We start from the raw sequence: 17,350 nt of genomic DNA on the forward strand, positions 1-17,350 counted from the left end.
CTCCTGCACTGGCAGGTGACTCTTTACCCCTGAGCCACCATCGAATGAGATCATATATGCACGCCAGGGATTCCCAGGTGGCGCTAGTGGTCAAGAACCTGCCTGCCAATGCCAGTGCAGAAGAATTAGGAGTCGTGGGCTTGATCCCTGGGTCTGGAAGAGTCCCTGGAGAAGGAAATGGCAGCCCACTCCAGTTTTCTTGCCTGAGAAATCCTATGGACAGAGGAGCCTGGCAGGCTAGAGTTCATGGGGTCACAAAGAGTCAGACACAGCTGAAGGGCTTAGCACACATACATGTCAAGTGCCTGGCACGCAGAGGGGCTGAGTCAATCTTATCATTAATTTGAAGATGCATTCTATGTTGTCAAGGAACAACTGTTTATTCGAAGATATGAGACATATAATCAAATATCAGTCAAATGAATCAAACATCTATAAAATAAATACTCTCAATAATTTTTTCTGATATTATATAAGTATTATATATTCATTAGAAAAAATAAGAGGAGGCAAAAAGAAGAAACACTTTTAATGGCATGAAGTCCAAACACATAATACCGATGAGACAGTATTTAGATTTAATGCTTTAAATCTATAAATTTATATATTTATATAAAATTTATAAATTTTAAATCTATAAAGATTTAGATACTTTTCTAAAGGAAGTAAAATTCATCAATAGGGAGAGTATATATTTAAGTTGATGTAGTCATACAGTGGAAAACTATATACCTAATTAATAAAAATAGACTGGAACTTTATGTCTTAAATCAGAAAATAGCAGAATATATTGTTAGTTTCAAAAAGCAAATTAACGATAAATGGGATAGAGAGCGTAGAATTAACAGATGCACACTATCATATGTAAAGTAAACAACAACAATTTACTGTGAAGTGCTGGGAGCCACCACGCGAGATCCCACCCCTGACAAGGTCATGTGGAAGAGAACTGTTAAGCAAGGCTTCAGGACTCAACAGGCTCCCTAGGCTTTCTTGAACATCTACCCCAAAACCAGAATCTGTCTGTTCTACTATTTCATGACTTTCATCAACTCCTCTGACATTAACAGGGGCTATTCCTGACCACCTTTCTCTGGAGAAAATTAACTTAGGGCTATAGCTAATAAGTCTCCTGGACATGAGCAGAATATTTCAAATCAAACCCCGTCTGTTAGCATTCTAGCTTGCTTGGCAGGTATATCCAGACTCTTGCAGCTATACATATGATTATTTACAGCCTCCCAACTGTGAGAGGCACAAAAAGCCTAAAACATAGAGCCTTTTAAAGAGTTAAAAGTTATTAGAGTAGTGCTGGTATAAGATTTCATTATTGGGCCAATGCTTGTTGCTAAGTTCCCATATCTCTTATCCACTGTGCACCTGGGAGTGCATTAGTTAACATAGTTAGAATGTAAGAAAAATAAGTGTAGCCTTGAAATTAACCACATCAGACTTTTGAGCTAATTGGTTCATTCTTGTAACTCACTGCACCTTTGCTCTGTGAGAAATGTAACTTGTTTAACACTTTCTGAAGCTGACATAGATTAGAAATATAAAGAAAAAACACTTTGAGGGAAAAAAGTTTTCTGGTTGAACAGCCTTTATCAAAAGAGGGTCATAAAATGTTCACAGGCCTCCAAAGCCAGAAGATAATGTACACAATATTGTTTATGGGAAAGGTTTGCAGAAAAAATCCTGGTTTCGATAAAGACAAAACAGATGTAATGTTTGGGCTGACTCTGTATGACTTTGCATCTTTCATTTCCCTCTATGTATAAGACAAGGTATAAAAGTACTTTTTAAAAATAAAGCTATTGGGCCTCGCTCGAAGAAGCTTGGTCACCCCGTGTTTTTCTTTTTTTTCTCTTTCTCTCTCTTACTTTCTTTTTCAGGCTAATCCCTTGAAACACGGGGGCTCTCTGCGTTCACTTTTCTGCCTGGGCTTCTAAGACTTTATTAGCTTTCTATGTAAACCAAGGAATATCAGCCTCTTTCTCTCTTTTATTTTCTTATCTACAATATTCTTTCCTTATCTCTCTCTAAATCATCCACCGACGCCGTTTTTCCTTCAGGTTCCCCTGGATCCTGTGGGGGCTGGACTCCGGCAGTGGAGCACAGGAAACTATATTCAATATCTTGTAATAAATGATAATGTAAAAGAATAACAAAAGAATATAGATATATAGCTATATATGCATATGTGTGTGTATTACCAAATCACTTTATGGTACACCTAAAATTAACACACTATTGTAAATCATAATACTTTCAACTTTTTTAATGAATAACAAGCAGGTTAAAGGAAAAAAAATAGTTTGGAATGGCTATTTTATTAGGCATGCTTTCCTCTTAAATTTGGGATTATTTCAAACACTTTATACATATTTTCACTATTTTGTTTTATGGCAATTTAGTAATTTAAACAATAACTCTAAGAAAGACAAAAAGACCATATAAAGGGAGATGAGGAAGCAGAAGACACAAAGATATCAAGAACCCCCAAATAACATGGAAGCAACCTAAATGTCTCTCAACGGAGGAATGGATAAAGTGGATGTGGTTTATAAACACAATGGAGTATTACTCAGCCATGAGAAAAAAATGAAACAAGGCCATTGGCAGCAACATTGATAGACCTAGAGGTTGTCATATTGAGTGAAGTGGCTAGATAGGGACCAGTATCATGTAATATCACTTATATGTGGAGTCTAAAAAAAATAATACAAATGAACTTACAAAACAGAAATAGAGTCATAGATGTAGAAAACAAATGTACAGTTACCAGGGGATGAGAGAGGAGGAGTAAATTGGGAGACTGGGATTGACATGTACACACTAGGCTTCTCTGGTGGCTCAGCTGGTAAAGAACTCGCCTGCCAATGCAGGAGACGCAAGAGACATAGATTCAATCCTTGGCCCAGGGAGATTCCTTGGAGGAAAAAACGGCAACCTGCTCCAGTATTCTTGCCTGAGAATTTTCACGGACAGAGGAGCCAGGCGGGTTACAGTCCATGGGGATGCAAAGAGTCAGACACGACTGAGCACAGACACACACACACATATACACAAAATAGATAACTAATAAGGACCTGCTGTACTGCACAAGGAACTCTACTCAATACTCTGTAATAACCTATATGGGAAAAGAATCTAAAAGAGAGAGGATATATGTCTACGTATAACTGATTCACTTTGCTGTACGGCAGAAACTAATACAACACTGTAAATCAACTATGGGACAATAAATTTTAAAAAAAAGAACCCCCAAATAACAAAGGACACTATCTTAGGGTGTGAGCATTGAGGCTCAAAACATCTGTTTCAAACTTGATGGCCTCAAACACGTGGGTGTGAAAGTGCAAGTTCAGGACACTGTAAGGAGGAGATAGGAGGCCAACACCATTGACTCTTAGAAACCACAGATATCTCACCCAGCCCATTCTTTGCCTTGAAGCACTGAGCACTGAAGTAACTTGTAAACTGTATATCAGAACCTCACTTGAATGCTGGTGTCAAAGGATAAAGAAAATATCTGCTTGATGGGGTGAAAGGTGAACCACACTTCATCATTCACATCCTTTCATTCATTCACGGATTGAGGATTGACAGAGAGATACCTGGGTATTTTGATAATAGTCTGGCCGCTCACAAGCCACGGGACCGCCCATGCTAGGACACACACGTGAGCCAGACTCTCTGTAGGCCCGATTATTTGATACCCTGGGCTTGTTAACTGTGGGAGTGATGGTGGCAGTGACATGAGAGTATTTCCTAAGAGTAAACACGCAGGAAGAAATACCCTTAAGCATCATGCAAGTCTCCTAATCACGATTTTTAAAGAATCTTTTTTACAGTAGGTCCCTGTTGATTAACTATTTTAAATATAACAGTGTGTACATGTCAATCCCAACCTCCCAATTTATCCCTTCCCCTCACCATTTGCCAGTAGTAATCAGATGTTCATTCCTAAGTCTGAGAGTCTGTTTTTTGCAAATAAGTTCATTTGTATCATTTTTTTAGACTGCATATAAGCAATATCATATGATATTTGTCTTTGGTTTACTTCACTTATTATGATAATCTCACATTGCCACATTCACATTGCCACAAATAGCATTATCTCATTCTTTTCAATGAGTGTGTAATATTCCAATGTGTGTGTGTGTGTGTGTATATATATATACATATATATACAACATCTTCTTTATCCATTTTTCTGTTGATGGACATTTAGGTTGCTTCCATATCCTGGCTATTGTAAATAGTGCTGAAATGAGCATTAATGTATCCTTTTGAACCATGTTTTCTCTGGATATATGCCCAAGAGTGGAATTGCTGGATCATATGGTAGCTCTATTTTTAGTTTTCTGAGAAACCTCTGTACTATTCTCCTTAGTGGCTGTACCAGTTTACATTCCCACCAACAGTGTAGGAGGATTTTTTAATAGTCCCATGATGCAAGTAAATAAAATGGTTCAAAAGGAAAAAGTGCATTTGACTCATATCCTAAAATGAGGAGGTCATGGAGGCAGACATATACATAGAGGGGCTCAATAAAAACAACTAACATTTTAAAATGTTAGCCCAGTTCTTTGCTGGGCTTCCCAGGTGGCGCAGGTGGTAAAGTATTCACCCCACAACACAATTCACCAGGGTTCGATCCCTGGGTTGGGAAGGAAATGGCAACCCACTCCAGTATTCTTGCCTGGAGAATCCCACAGACAGAGCCTGGCAGGCTACAGTCCATGGGATCACAAAGGGATCACTTTTTGCCAGCAACACTCAGGATCTCATTTAAGTTTCACAACTCCCATAGGAGTAGGTATCACAACTCACATCAAAAAGTATGGAGGATACTGATGCTCCAAGAGGTGAAGTAACTTGCCCAGGGTCATACAGCATCTCAGGGACCTGCTAACAAGGACTTAGAGGCTCTTAACCTGCTTCATTAAAATGCACCAACAAATATACCAAGTGCTGAAAACACAAAAGAGAGACAAGCAGATCCCCTGACCTCTAGAACTGACACAACTCAGCCCTGGTGTTGCTAGGACTGGCCGGGCCCTCACAGCTAAGAGGGAGTGTCCTGCTGAACATCATCTCTCAGGATAGCAGCACCAGACAAGAGGCCGCCTGCACTCCTGTCTGGGTGCGTGCTCAGATGCTGTCGTGTCTGACTCTTTGCAACCCCATGGACTGTAGCCCACCAGGCTCCTCTGTCCATGGAATTCTCCAGGCAAGAACACTGGAGTGGATTGCCATTCCCTGCTCCAGGAGATCTTTCAGACCCTGGATCAAACCTGAGTCTCCTGCATTGGCAGGCGGATTCTTTGCATTCTTGTTGAAGCTCGGCTAAAAACAAGAACACTCTGCTAGCCATAGAAATACCATTCTTCCCCCTGCCCAGGATTATGAGTGGCTGCTGTTCTTTACCAATGAAACCTGAAGCCTGACTTCATTCCTCCCATTTAACAGACAGAATATATTGACACCCAGTGATAGAATGATCCCCCTTGCTGGCAGCAAAGCCCCAATTCCTTGAATCCTTCCCCAGATCACCTAACAACCGAGGTGCTGGAACAAATCCTTGTGAACACTCTTGCTAAGAAGCCTCATGGTTTCCATGGTGGAAGTTCTCCCTGCACTGAGCATTAAAACCCATTTGTTTTATAATTTATCCCCAGGTGTGTCTATGGCTGAAAGGCAGTGACAGACCTGGAGTGGGAGTCCTCATTGCCTTTGAGTGGAACCTGGACTCAGGACCCTCCATAGTGTTCCTGCTGAAGATGCTGCCTTGTCTGGGAGGTGAGGTCCTGTGGAATTGGGCCCCGGTATTCCACTGAAGCCCTTCAGCACTGGGTCAGTTTCGCTTTCTTAGGAATAACGTGCCTTGGGATTTTTCAGTCATATAATCAAGTCTATATGGTTCTCTGGTGAAATAGTGGAATCTGGCCTCTGCCCTCAAGACATTTAAAATCTAACTGGGTGCAGACACCCAAGGTCAGTCTACACTATACATTTTGACATTTCCACTATGAACAGTGAGTTAAAATAGAGCTAAATCTTGAAACCTTACTTATTAAAGTTGGTAGTTTAAAGAAGGCCTAGCATTCCTAAGAGCATTTACAGATCCGGGCCCTGTGCCAGGCACTCCACAGGGACCACCATCTCCTTTAATCCTCCCAGCAATCTCATGAGGCAGGAATTATGACTTTCTCCACTTTGACAGTGCATGCGTGTGCACGTTCAGTCATGTCCGACTCTTTGCAACCGCATGGACTGTAGACTGCCAGGCTTCTCTTTCCGTGGGATTTCCCAGGTAAGAATACTGGAGTAGGTTGCCATGCTGCCCTCCTCCTGGGGATCTTCCTGAGCCAGGAATCAAACCTGAGTCTCCTGCATCTCCTGCTTTGGCAGTCAGATTCTTTACCAATGCACCACCTGGGAAGCCCCAAAGAGAAGGGGGCGACTGAGGATGAGATGGTTAGAGAGCATCATTGACTCAATGGACATGAATTTGAGCAAACTTTGGAAGATAGTGGAGGACAGAGGAGCCTGTCTTGCTGCAGTCCATCGGGTCACAAAGAGTCGGATATGACAGCAACTGAACAGCAATAACCGCTTTTACAGATGGTAAAAATGAGGCTCAGGGCACTTTTTAAACTCACAGACAATGTGCTTTCTGAGGTTAAACACCTGGTGGAAAAGGGTTTGGTAGCAGGCAGACCTCAGAGTCAGAATGCTCAAACTCCAAGATATACTTCATAGTATACATCAATTTCTATAATAAAACCTCTCTGTAAAGCCCTTTTCTATAACCTAGATTGGGTCAGGCCATAGGCCAGATCATGTTTCCACAGTTAGGGCTCTGTAGTGCAAGTTTTGAAGATAGAAAGCAAAAGCTATAAAGCAAAGCTTCGTGCATCACTCCTTCTAAAAGCATCATATTTGTTTTTTCTGAATACCTTTGACCACCAGATTGCAGTCATGCACTCATAGCCCAGCATGGGTCCCAGTTTTCTGAGGCAGATAGGAGACCTGGTTATTATCATCATGGCTGCAAGCCCCTATCACCACTGGCCACTCTGAGAATTTACTCCTCCCTCCCTTGAGAAAACACAGGCAAAAACTACCCAGCCCTGTGGTTATAAATCCCATGAAAAGTGACACTTGCACCCCCAAGCCTAAAAGAATGGGTATAATGTGCCAGATATTTCGGCTCTAAATTGGAGCTTATTTTTATGGCCTCTGTGACCATGCGGCTCAAGTATGAGACAAAGGAAAGGCCATCACCTTGTGTCACCAAAAAAAATAAAAATAAAAATAAACAAGTGAGATTATGGCTGTACTTCCTCTACACAGGATATATTCATCTCTGAGTGTGCTCCTGAATCAGGACACTAGAAATGGAAAGGTGGCCGTCTGTCATCCACAGAGAATCACCCTTTGAGGTAAAGTGATACAGTAACATAGCAAAGGGAGGCATCGGAAGAGAGAGAAAGCAAGGAGATAGCTTGGCAAGCCTAATTCAAAATTCAAAAAGAGTGAAAATGTCTTTTTAGGATAAACAGAGCAGGCTATTGTGTGATATTCACTCCTCAACTCATACAGACCTTCACTTACTAGTCCACGAGGAACCACCCCTCACCCTCTCTCATGCTCTAACTTCCTTAGTTTATCTTGGTGCTCTTCTGGTCTGCTGAAGAAGATAAAGCCTGCCAGGGGCCCAGGGGATAGAGGGGCTTCAGTGACAAGCTGAGGAGCTGGTCTGCCTCCTGTGCAGATAGAAGGCGAGAGGGTCAGTTCAGGGTGCCAGGAGGCTGGTCAAGCAAGCGCCTTTTCCAACAGCACAGGTGTGAAGGAATAAAGTCACACCCAAGAAACAGGACAGGAATACAAAAGGAGGGGCTGTGGCAAGTCCTTTGAAGGGAAAATAAACTAAATGTATAGACTGGTCAGACACAGGATGAAAGGGAAGGCAGCGTCAAATGCACCAGCAAGGTTCCAGCTGGTTTAGGGGAAGGAGCCTGGGGCGGGGGCAGGGATTGTGGGCAGAATGCTCCCACTGAAACCAACAGAAGAGCTGACTGCAGAACTGGGATAAACTCGTGGATAAAGAAGATGTGGTGAACTACTAGTCAGTCATGAAAAAGAATGAGATAATGCCATTTGCAGCAACATGGAGGCAACTAGAGATTATTTCACTAAGTGAAGTACGTCAGACAGAGACAAATATCACATGATATCACTTATATCTGGAACCTCAGATATGACACAGTTGAACCTATCTATGACACAGAAGCAGATTCACAAACATAGAGGTTGCCAGGGGGAGGGGCTTAGGGGAGGGATGGAGTGGGAGGTTGGGGTCAGCAGATGCTAACTATCATATATAGAATGGATAAACAAGGCCCTACTGTCTAGCACAGGGAACTATATTTAGTATTCCATGATAAACCATAATGGAAAAGAATATTTTGAAAAAGAGTGTATATGGATGTATAAGTGAATCACTCTGCTGTACTGCAGAAATTAACACAACATTGTAAATCAACTGTACTTCATTAAAGAAAACAGAACCGAAACAAACTCCCAGTGAATGCGAAGTGTCTGCAGATTCCCGGAGAACGTGCCCAGGGAGTCCTTAGCAACAGCTCCCATGGCCTAAGATCCTGGGAGGGGTAAGAGACAGAGGGAGAGGCGGGGTCCTCTTTTAAATGGAGTGGTCAGAGGGACTTCCCTGGTGGTCCAGTAGTTAAGAATCCACATTCCAATGCAAGGGGGCACAGGTTGGATCCCTGGCTGGGGAACTAAGATCCCACATGCTATGCTGCCAAAACATTAATTTAAAAAAAAAAATCTTTAATGAAGTAGTCAGAGATTCTATGGCCTGAGCCCTGGAGTACTAAGTACTCTCACTTGTTGCTGAAGGAAGCTGATGGTCATGTAATGTTCTATAAGCCTCTCCTTTTGCAAATGTTGCCCAGGGCTTAGCATATGCACATTTGAGTACTAGAACCCCTTCAGCACAAGATCCCCCCACCCCACAGACATCCAGGCTATAAGGCAGCTCTCTTTAAAAGCCAGCACAGTCGGACTGCCTTTTCTGGCTTTACATATAGACTATAACCTCCTTAGAAGCAAGAAGAACTTGCACATGGTTTATAATAAGTATATGCTGATTAATCAGTTGATTGATTGATAACAAAAAGGAAATTGAAAGAAGTGGAAGACTGCTCCCCTTATTCAACAGTCATATAATTGCCAGTCAATTCACTGGAGGGATTTTCAGATCAATAAAGGTCTATCCCCAGAAAGCCTAACCTCTCACCATTCCCTAAATCACAGGAGCTCCCCTCCAACACGAACCCATTGGGTGACCAGGGTCAAACACTAAAAAACTGGATCAGTCCAGGTTACCAAAGTAAGGTAGCTGGGTCAATTGGTGACATTTCTGCCAAGAGTGGAGGATAGCAGATGGGTGTGAAGAAGAGAACAGAGAAATGGAGAAAAAGAATTAGTCCCAAATTATTGAAATCAATCCACCAAGCTACTGTGTGGGAAATGGACTTGGGTAAGTGACAAAGACAAAATGATTCAGATACTTTGAGCTGTCTAATTTTCACAAACATATCTCAGTCCTGTGTTTATTTTAAAACCTTTTTATTGACAGCACCATTGAACATCTTTCACTTTTAAAGGTATGCACCTGTGCATACATCCCTGGGGGACTTCACATGCAATTAGCAATTAGTTATTGAAACTTTATATCTTAGAGTTTTAATAATTCCCCCAAATGTGACAATTATACTTCAGCAAAATCGCCTGTGAGGACAGAAGGAAGGCTTCAAGCAACAAAACTCCACAATACTGTAACATAATTTCAGACCTCTAGGAAGGAGTCATTCTCCCCTGAAAATCAACGTTCTTTCCGGATTATTCCCATCAGAATTCAGAGCAGGTTCAGTGTCTTGGCTTTGTACCAAAAGGAGACCACTGATCCATCTAGCAATATGCAAGAAAGTTCCATGTAAACAAAAAAAGTCCAGAAAGAAATACCTGAAAAATTCCATTAAAAAATGGCACATCTTCATTAGCTAAATTCCAGATTCTTAAGAACATCCAGACGACAGTGAAGACTAGAGGCTGATGCAAGTTTCATTTGAGCAGCCAGTTTCCAGATTCAACAACTTCATTTCTATTTATTCCTGTGGCTAATCACATGCAAATACACTCAGAAGCACAAATGGGTGACAATTTATCAAGTGAGCAGGGCTATACAATAGGCATGCTTACTCCGTCTTAAATAAAAACCCAAACTAGGTCATGTTTCATCATTGCTTTTAAACCAGTCTTTTTTCACAATCTTTAAATTGCAAGAGTGTGAAGATACATTAAATCTGGGATAATTTAAGTCAGGAGGTGTATTTTGTCCTCTTGGGAAAAAAAATGGATATGATTTGGCAAAGGAGTAAATGAGTCATGAACAACAAAACAAATTTTTTTAAAGCCTGAATTTGTCATTAGCCCTAAGATGAGCTGTTTGTCAGGGACCAGTAACAAAAAATCAGGTTTAAAATCAGTGGAAAATTAAGCACGTTAACTCCAAGAGTCAATCATGCTGATGTGCCCGTCTCATCAAATTGAAGATAGTCAAAAGTTGAAGAGATCATCACAGAATAGTGAAAGCCTTTTATTCACTGTTATATGGTCTGAACTGTATAATCAGATTGGTAAAGGCTTTATTTCTTCCAAGTTGTATTTTTCTTTAAATATCCAAATTCGTATGTAAAGATGACTATATTTTTACAGTTTGGTCTCATCTTTAAAAATTATTTTTTTAAAGAGTAAATTCTGCAGAGTGATTATAAAAGGATTGTTGGACCCTGGAAGGTCTTTCATCCACCATATCCCTCAAGAACGCTTAGGTTAAGTCAAAGACTCAGAACTAGGGGCTATTCTGCTTCCTGGGGGACCTATGACAATGTCTGGGAACACTGTTGGTTGTCACAACTCGGGGTGGGGGGATGGGGGGAGTTACTGACATCTAGTGGGTAGAGGTCAAGGGATGCTGCTAAAAATCCTACAAGGCACCAGACAGCCCCACATAACACAGAGTTATCCAGTTCAGAAGGTCAAGACTGGCACAGCTTAATAGGGACTTCCCTGGGAGGTCCAGTGGTTAAGACTCTGCATTCCCAGTGCATGGAGCATGGTTGGATCCCTGGTCTGAAAACTAAGATCCAGCATTAAAAAAAAAAAAAAAAAAAAACTCTTACTACCTCAAAAGGCAGCTGCCTTATTATAATCCAAATCTACCTCAGTGATCTCTTTGACATTCAAAGTACCCCTTCCAACTGAACTTTTCAGTTCCTGACTTACCTCCACTAGAGACTGGCCACTCAGTGGCCAAAAAGAGAAGAAAAAAAGAAACACAAAAAGTACCTATGTATGGAGAACATTCTAAATTCTTCCTCAACATCTCCTTATTTTATTGAACAAAAAATTAAAGGGATAATATTTTTTTCCTGTCAACAATGGAGCCTGATAGCCCAATGACGATTCATAGTGGCCAAATACAAGGAAAAAATCAACCTCTATTTTCAAAAACAGAGTTGAAATTTGGGAAATAAAAGCAGACATGGTATTTCCTACAACTGGTGCTAAAATAATGTGGAAAGGACTCTCCATAGAAATAGGAGGCAATGGTTAAGTGTTGCCTCGTGTACCCAGGTTAGTGGGCCTGATGGCTGGTTCTAATCTGACACCCAAAGGATTCCTTAGATGCTTAAAAAGTTATTTTCAGTTCCTAGGGACAAAGAGGGAATTTTTCTGGAACTAACCTAAACCCACAGCAATGCTAAACTGGGTAGCAGGATTTTTCTAATCTCAGAAAAAAAACAGTGTTGTTTAAATCCACTGTTCATCGGGCACCACGGCCAATATGCAAAGGAAAAAAGAAAACTCTTGCATTGTCTTGGGAAAATTTAAATGTAGGCTAAAAGGGAGAGTAAAACCCAGGTAAAAATACCATAGAGCAAGCATCAGATGCCTGAGGTGGCAAATGCTAACACTTAACCCAATACAAAAATATTGCACTTAATTAGCTTGATTGGACATTATTAAACACACCAAGCCAAACTATATTCCATAACTTGGTATGTTCATAAGCGTCCATCAAGATAATTTCCTGAGGTTAGATTTAATTATGTTGGAATTAAGAGCCTTTTCCTTTGCAGACAAATACTTTAGAGATTAATTAAAGAAAATTATTTGGATGTAAACGAATATGCATTCCTTTATCCAGCTGCACAAAAAACTATAAAATGATATTTTCCTCTTTTTCATGAAAGCAGAATGATACGGAATCAAATTAGACCTTCACATCTGGAACTGAAAGACAGATTTCTTCTTTGACTCCAATCAATGTATTTCGACCAAAATTTACACAAGAGAATTTGATCTACGTATTACTGTGGTGAGTTTCACAGACAGAGAATTCCTCGTTTTGTGTGAGGACATGCCATACTTTTAACATTAAAAATAAAAATGTCTTATATTTACTCTCATTTTCGCTATTAAGTCTATACACGCTATAGTATATACTGTGTGCATGTGTACGGGCTGTGTCACTTCAATCGTGTCCAACTCATTGCAACCCTATAAACTGTAGCCTGCCAGGCTACTCTGTATAATACCATAAAGTATATATGCTTAATAAACTTCTATGGATAAAAACATATTTAGGCATTTTTATATTTATGTAATTCATGACCAATTTAAACTCAGATAGTGAATTTAACAGGAATAAAAAACTTCCTGTTCTACTGACCACAGTTGCTTCTTTACTTCAGCTTTAGAATTTAAAACTAAGACACAGCTTTTTAATGGTGTTTGGGCTGAAAAATGTGGGGGCCTTTTCTGGTCCCAACCCATAACTTCTTACGAGAACTGTGCAGATTCCAGACCATACAGGCTCAATGCTTACAGTCTAAAGGATGATCTTTCTCAGTCAATTTTGCAACTCATCAAAGATTCTAGTTCTCTAGTAAGACACCTCCCATTTGCTTATACCTATTTTGAGACTGTTCTGGTTAAGACATTGCTGCCTAAACAATTTGTTAAACACGTGACAGATGTTTCTCCAGTACTAATATAGGTTCATTTTAGAAGCAAATCAGATTGTAATAAATGTATTTGAAGCTTGGTAATATGGCTCAGAGAAAGAAAGATGTAACCTCCTTAAAACACATTAAAGGCAGCAATTTAATAAATGCTTGTTTCTCCATTGGACATACATTTCTTAATAAAATTATTAGTTGAAAACTATAATAAATATCTTAAATATACCTAATTAAAGGAAGGTCAGTCTAGCTTATTTGGGGGGCAAGAATGCATACTCAGTGTCATATATTCTTCTATCCCGAGAAAGCTCATTTTCTCCTGGTAAATGCTACATAGATCAATGTGATCATATAAAAGAAAACACAAAGGAAATTTGGGTAAATAAGCAAATCATTAACAAGCAATAAATGATATCAGTCCCAGCTGGACTGACTCCAAAAGACAGTATTTAAGTACTGTGTCGTACTTAAAGTAGAGATAGTCCCATACTTCCAAGTGAAAAACACAAGCATCTTATATACTTAAACATTTGAAGCAACCTATAGTTGTAGTTTACTTTCTTGGGCTCCAAAATCACTGCAGATGGTGGATGAAATTAAAAGACACTTGATCCTTGGAAGAAAAGCTATGACACACCTAGACAGCATATTAAAAGACAGACCTTACTTTGCTGACAAAGGTCTGTCTAGTCAAAGCTATGTTTTTTCCAGTAGTCATGTATGGATGTGAGAGTTGGACCATGAAGAAAGCTGAGTGCCGAAGAACTGATGCTTTTGAACTGTGGTGTTGGAGAAGACTCTTGAGAATCCCTTGGACTGCAAGGAGATCAAACCAGTCAATCCTAAAAGAAATCAGTCCTGAATATTCATCGGAAGGACTGATGTGAAGCTGAAGCTCCAATACTTTGGCCACTTGATGTGAAGAACTGATTCATTGGAAAAGACCCTGATGTTAGGGAAAGACTGAAAGCAGGAAGAATAGGGGACGACAGAGGATGAGATGGTTGGATGGCATCACCAACTCGATGGACTTGAGTTTGAGCAGGCTCCGGGAGTTGGTGATGGATAGGGAGGCCTAGCGTGCTGTAGTCCATAGAGTCGCAAAGAGTCAGACACAACTGAGAGACTGAACTAAATTGAACTGAATAGTTGTAGCTCACAGCAGAAGGTCTTTTTTTCACCACTTCCTGAAATGAAAAAATCATCAAAATGCATTTTCTTCCTGCCTTTCCACATCCTCAGTAAACTCAACATCCTCTAATGTTCTGAGAATATTTTCTACCTTACCAGGTATTCATCTTACATTCATTAAAAAATGAGTCAAAGAAAAAAAAAAACTTCTGCTATGATAGGATTACCTAACTTTTCTCTTTTATGGTCACCCAGTGGAATGGAAAAGAATATAGCTGTTATGGTTCTTGAGTTTTTTTGACGTACTTGGCTATGAGCTCACCTGAGAGTCAGCTAGAAGTTCTAGTCAATTTAAAACAAAAAGCTACTTTGAATCCTGCGTCCACTATCGCTGAGTCCCAGCTTTCAACGTCCCTGATGTGTGCACTAGCGCCTTTGCTTCAGAAAATAAATGTTCAACCAAAACTGTTGAAGAGCAGCATGAAACACCCAGGATAATGTAAAGAAGTTCTCAGTCACAGAACAATTAACAGACCAGTTCAATTATCATCCCAAACTACCAGCCGCTTACGGAACACAGAGCGTGCTCACTTTGAGTCTGGTCAGTGCCTACAGCCCACAAAGTTCTTCCCACAAGCCAAGCGAGTGGTTCCAAAGTGCCTCGTCTATATAGTCTTACTGATGTGGGCACCAGATTAAAACTGTGTGCTGTTGACATAACGTGAGTCCTCCTGAGGCTTGCCAAGAGCTTGTCCATGGTCACTCAGGCAACCTTCCAAAGATACGTCAACAGCCACTTCGGTGGTCTGTCGTCTACCGAGGCCATCACTCTGGGACATGTCCAGAGGGGGACAGCCATTGTGCTCCGCACAGCCATTGACGTGGGCCAGTGGCAGGGCCCCAGGGGGACAGCACAGCTGCTTGGCACAGCTCTTGGCGATGCAAGGCGAGCTGCAAAGCAACTGCAAGTCCTTCTGCCCCAGGGGCCCCTTCAGGTCTGCCTTCTCAAACTGGATGGTCACATTGTGAATTCCGGCGTTGTGGAAGATTTCTCGAACTTTCCTGTTGGCATCCTGATCTCCCCCATCCTGCTGATACTTGATGTGCAGAGTGGCAATGATCTTCCCACTTATAAGCTCCCAGATGTGGACTTCATGGACACTGCTAATTCCGGGCACAGCAGAGAGCTTACTCACTAGAATAAGGAAGAGAAAACAATAGCCAAGGTGAGGGCTGTAATTGGAACATGGAACCACCGTGGGACAGGTAGGGTCCCTTTACGCCTTCTCACCAGAATGATGTCATTATTAAGAATAAAGAAAGGAAAACAGCTGTACCTATATGAGCACATTTTCCCATAATCTTCTTCTTCCTCTCTAAGTTCCTCTAACATACAGGGTAAGCCCATAAAAGGCAACTGAAGAAAATAAGATTCACAACAAGCCTCCCAAAATACGCAGGTTGTTGAGTGTACAAGGCATTAAGTGTTCTGATGGACTGGCATGGGAATATAAAATAGGATGTCTTTTTTAAAGGAGATTTGGCAATATAGATCAAAAACTTTTAGCAGTAATTCTAATACTAGGAATTTAACTGAAAGGAAACAACCAAATATTTACATATGAGAATGGTTTGGGCAATACTTTTAGTGTTAATGAAAAAAAATGGAAACGGCAAGGAAATAGTTAGTCAATTATATGACAGACGGTGACATAGCTGTGAAAAAGCAAACTGCATATTTAAGGCTATGAGGAAAGGTATATAAGGTATTTTTAGATGAAAAAGCCAATAGCTGGACTGTATATGTGGCATGATCTTTTCCCCTTTTTTTAGTGAAACCGTGTATATACACATACAAAAATTTTCAGCCAGATAAAGTCTTGTTTCAGTGAATGACTGACACAAAAATATTGAGTGTTAATTTCCGGGTGGTAGGATTATGAGAGATTTCTATTTCCTTATTTAGGCTCTTCTGTAGTGTTGACACTTTCTAGCATTTAGAAACATGGTATTGAACAGTGACTCCAAGCAGCCTAGAGCCAGCTGGTCTGAATTCAAGTTTAGTCACTGACTGCCTGCAGGAGCTGCATGACCTTACTCAGTCCCTCTGCGCCTCAGTTTCCTTACCTGGAAATTAAGATAATCACGGTACCTCATAGGATTATTTTAAAATTACAATGAGTTAATATAAGCAAAGCATCTGGACAATATTACCTAGCACGTAATCAGTGCCATTCAAGTGTTGCTATTGTTATTACAGTCTAATTTTAATATTAATATCTGCTTTATATATATATATATATATATATATACACATATATACGTGTATGTGTGTGAAAGTCACTCAGTCATGTCCAACTCTTTGCGACCCCATAGACTACACGGTGCATGGAATTCTGCAGGCCAGAATACTGGAGTGGATAGCCTTTCCCTTCTCCAGGGATATATACATATACATATATATATAACTCTGTTAAAAGGCAATAAAAAAATATATATCACAAATTGCCATTGAGTTGGCCAAAAGTTCATTCAGGTTTTTCCAAGATGTTATGGAAGAACCCCAGAGAACTTTTTGGTCAACCCAATATGTGTTTAATTTGCTTTCTCCACGAGGAAACAAGCGCCTGGAAAGAGCCTCCTTCACCTCAGTCCTCCCCAGCCTGCAACACTGCACGAAGATTAGGCACGCAGAACAGTCACACTGTAAAGCATGCCTCTGGAGGGAAAGCCTAGCCATGGCAACACAGTGTATTAAGATCCATCAAATCTAATTTCAGCTAGTTGTCATGAAATAAGGTCTTCCAGTTTTCAGCCACATAGTGGGCCTGGGCTTTATTTCATGTTCACTGTCTCACCGATGAAGTGATGATAGAAAAATAGCAAAGATTCATGGGAAAAAAAAAAGTGTTTTCCTATAAAAAACATTCTTTCCATTTAGAAACACTAGAACTAAAGCTGTACATTCAGTTTCTCACCAACATCTGGAAAGCTCCCATTTAGACATTCTAGAAGGTCTCAAAAAACATTCTCAGATGCACATAAGCTGAAGTGAGAGCTTGACCTTCTGTTTGAACAAAGCAAAGAAACAGATT

At 40.5% G+C, this 17,350-nt stretch overlaps 1 protein-coding gene across 4 annotated transcripts in view; it reads right to left on the bottom strand.

Annotated features, from left to right (window-relative positions):
• Positions 1–9,646: 9,646 nt before the first annotated feature.
• Positions 9,647–17,350, bottom strand: part of SLC30A10 (solute carrier family 30 member 10) — a 37,580-nt gene continuing 29,876 nt past the window's right edge. For all 4 annotated transcript variants that reach the window (XM_042257085.2, XM_015099163.4, XM_060396322.1 and 1 more), the window contains exon 4: positions 9,647–15,450. In XM_042257085.2, the coding sequence (XP_042113019.1) occupies positions 14,951–15,450 (500 nt within the window). In that variant the 3' untranslated portion in view covers positions 9,647–14,950. The remainder of the gene's footprint in view (positions 15,451–17,350) is intronic.

Source organism: Ovis aries, chromosome 12 (genome assembly GCF_016772045.2).
Source record: "Ovis aries strain OAR_USU_Benz2616 breed Rambouillet chromosome 12, ARS-UI_Ramb_v3.0, whole genome shotgun sequence".
Classification (NCBI taxonomy): domain Eukaryota; kingdom Metazoa; phylum Chordata; class Mammalia; order Artiodactyla; family Bovidae; genus Ovis; species Ovis aries.